This window comes from Penaeus monodon, chromosome 21, assembly GCF_015228065.2.
Source record: "Penaeus monodon isolate SGIC_2016 chromosome 21, NSTDA_Pmon_1, whole genome shotgun sequence".
In the NCBI taxonomy this organism is placed as follows: Eukaryota; Metazoa; Arthropoda; class Malacostraca; order Decapoda; family Penaeidae; genus Penaeus; species Penaeus monodon.
This window is the reverse complement of record NC_051406.1, coordinates 24672621-24673136: the sequence shown is the minus strand read 5'-3', so window position 1 is coordinate 24673136 and position 516 is coordinate 24672621. Positions and strand designations below refer to the sequence as shown.

The window sequence follows — 516 nt, the reverse complement described above, 5'->3', positions numbered from 1 at the left end:
GGCGGTGGTCGGGCAGATATTTCTCCGAGTGTACAAAAGTCCGTCGCGTACGTCAGCGCCGAGCCCAAAGAGCCAAACCTAATGATCTAATCTACTTTCCCGCCCCTCCCGTGCCCCTCCCCCGCCCCCTCCCGCCACCCCGCCGACCTGCCTCAGCCAACAGGTAGCTTTAAGCCATCATACTCCGGGCAGGGCAATTAAGTCTGGACGGCAATCCCCATAACTCACTGAACGTAAATGAGCAATGCCACGACCCAGACGTAATTCACTGCACCGACTTAACAGCAACAGCCGCCGCGTTCATTGCAACAGTGCAATTTACAGGCGGTGTGTGCAACCGAGCAACGCCATCGACTTACCCTTTCCATCTCCACGAAGTCATCGTCGAGCTTTGTGCCTTCCACGCCGCCGATCTTCTCATTCATAAACTGCAAGGGAGAAAAAATGGACACTGAGTAAAATTAGGTCTTTGATAACGCGGTCGGTTTTCTTTGTTTCCCTTGGATGGTTTGTGCG

General features: G+C 53.9%; 1 protein-coding gene across 10 annotated transcripts in view; it reads right to left on the bottom strand.

Moving 5' to 3' along the window:
- LOC119586377 (endophilin-A-like) overlaps positions 1 to 516 on the bottom strand; it is a 42420-nt gene that overhangs the window by 35289 nt on the left and 6615 nt on the right. For all 10 annotated transcript variants that reach the window (XM_037935090.1, XM_037935093.1, XM_037935089.1 and 7 more), the window contains exon 2: positions 360 to 428. In XM_037935090.1, coding sequence (XP_037791018.1) covers positions 360 to 428 — 69 coding nt within the window. The remainder of the gene's footprint in view (positions 1 to 359; positions 429 to 516) is intronic.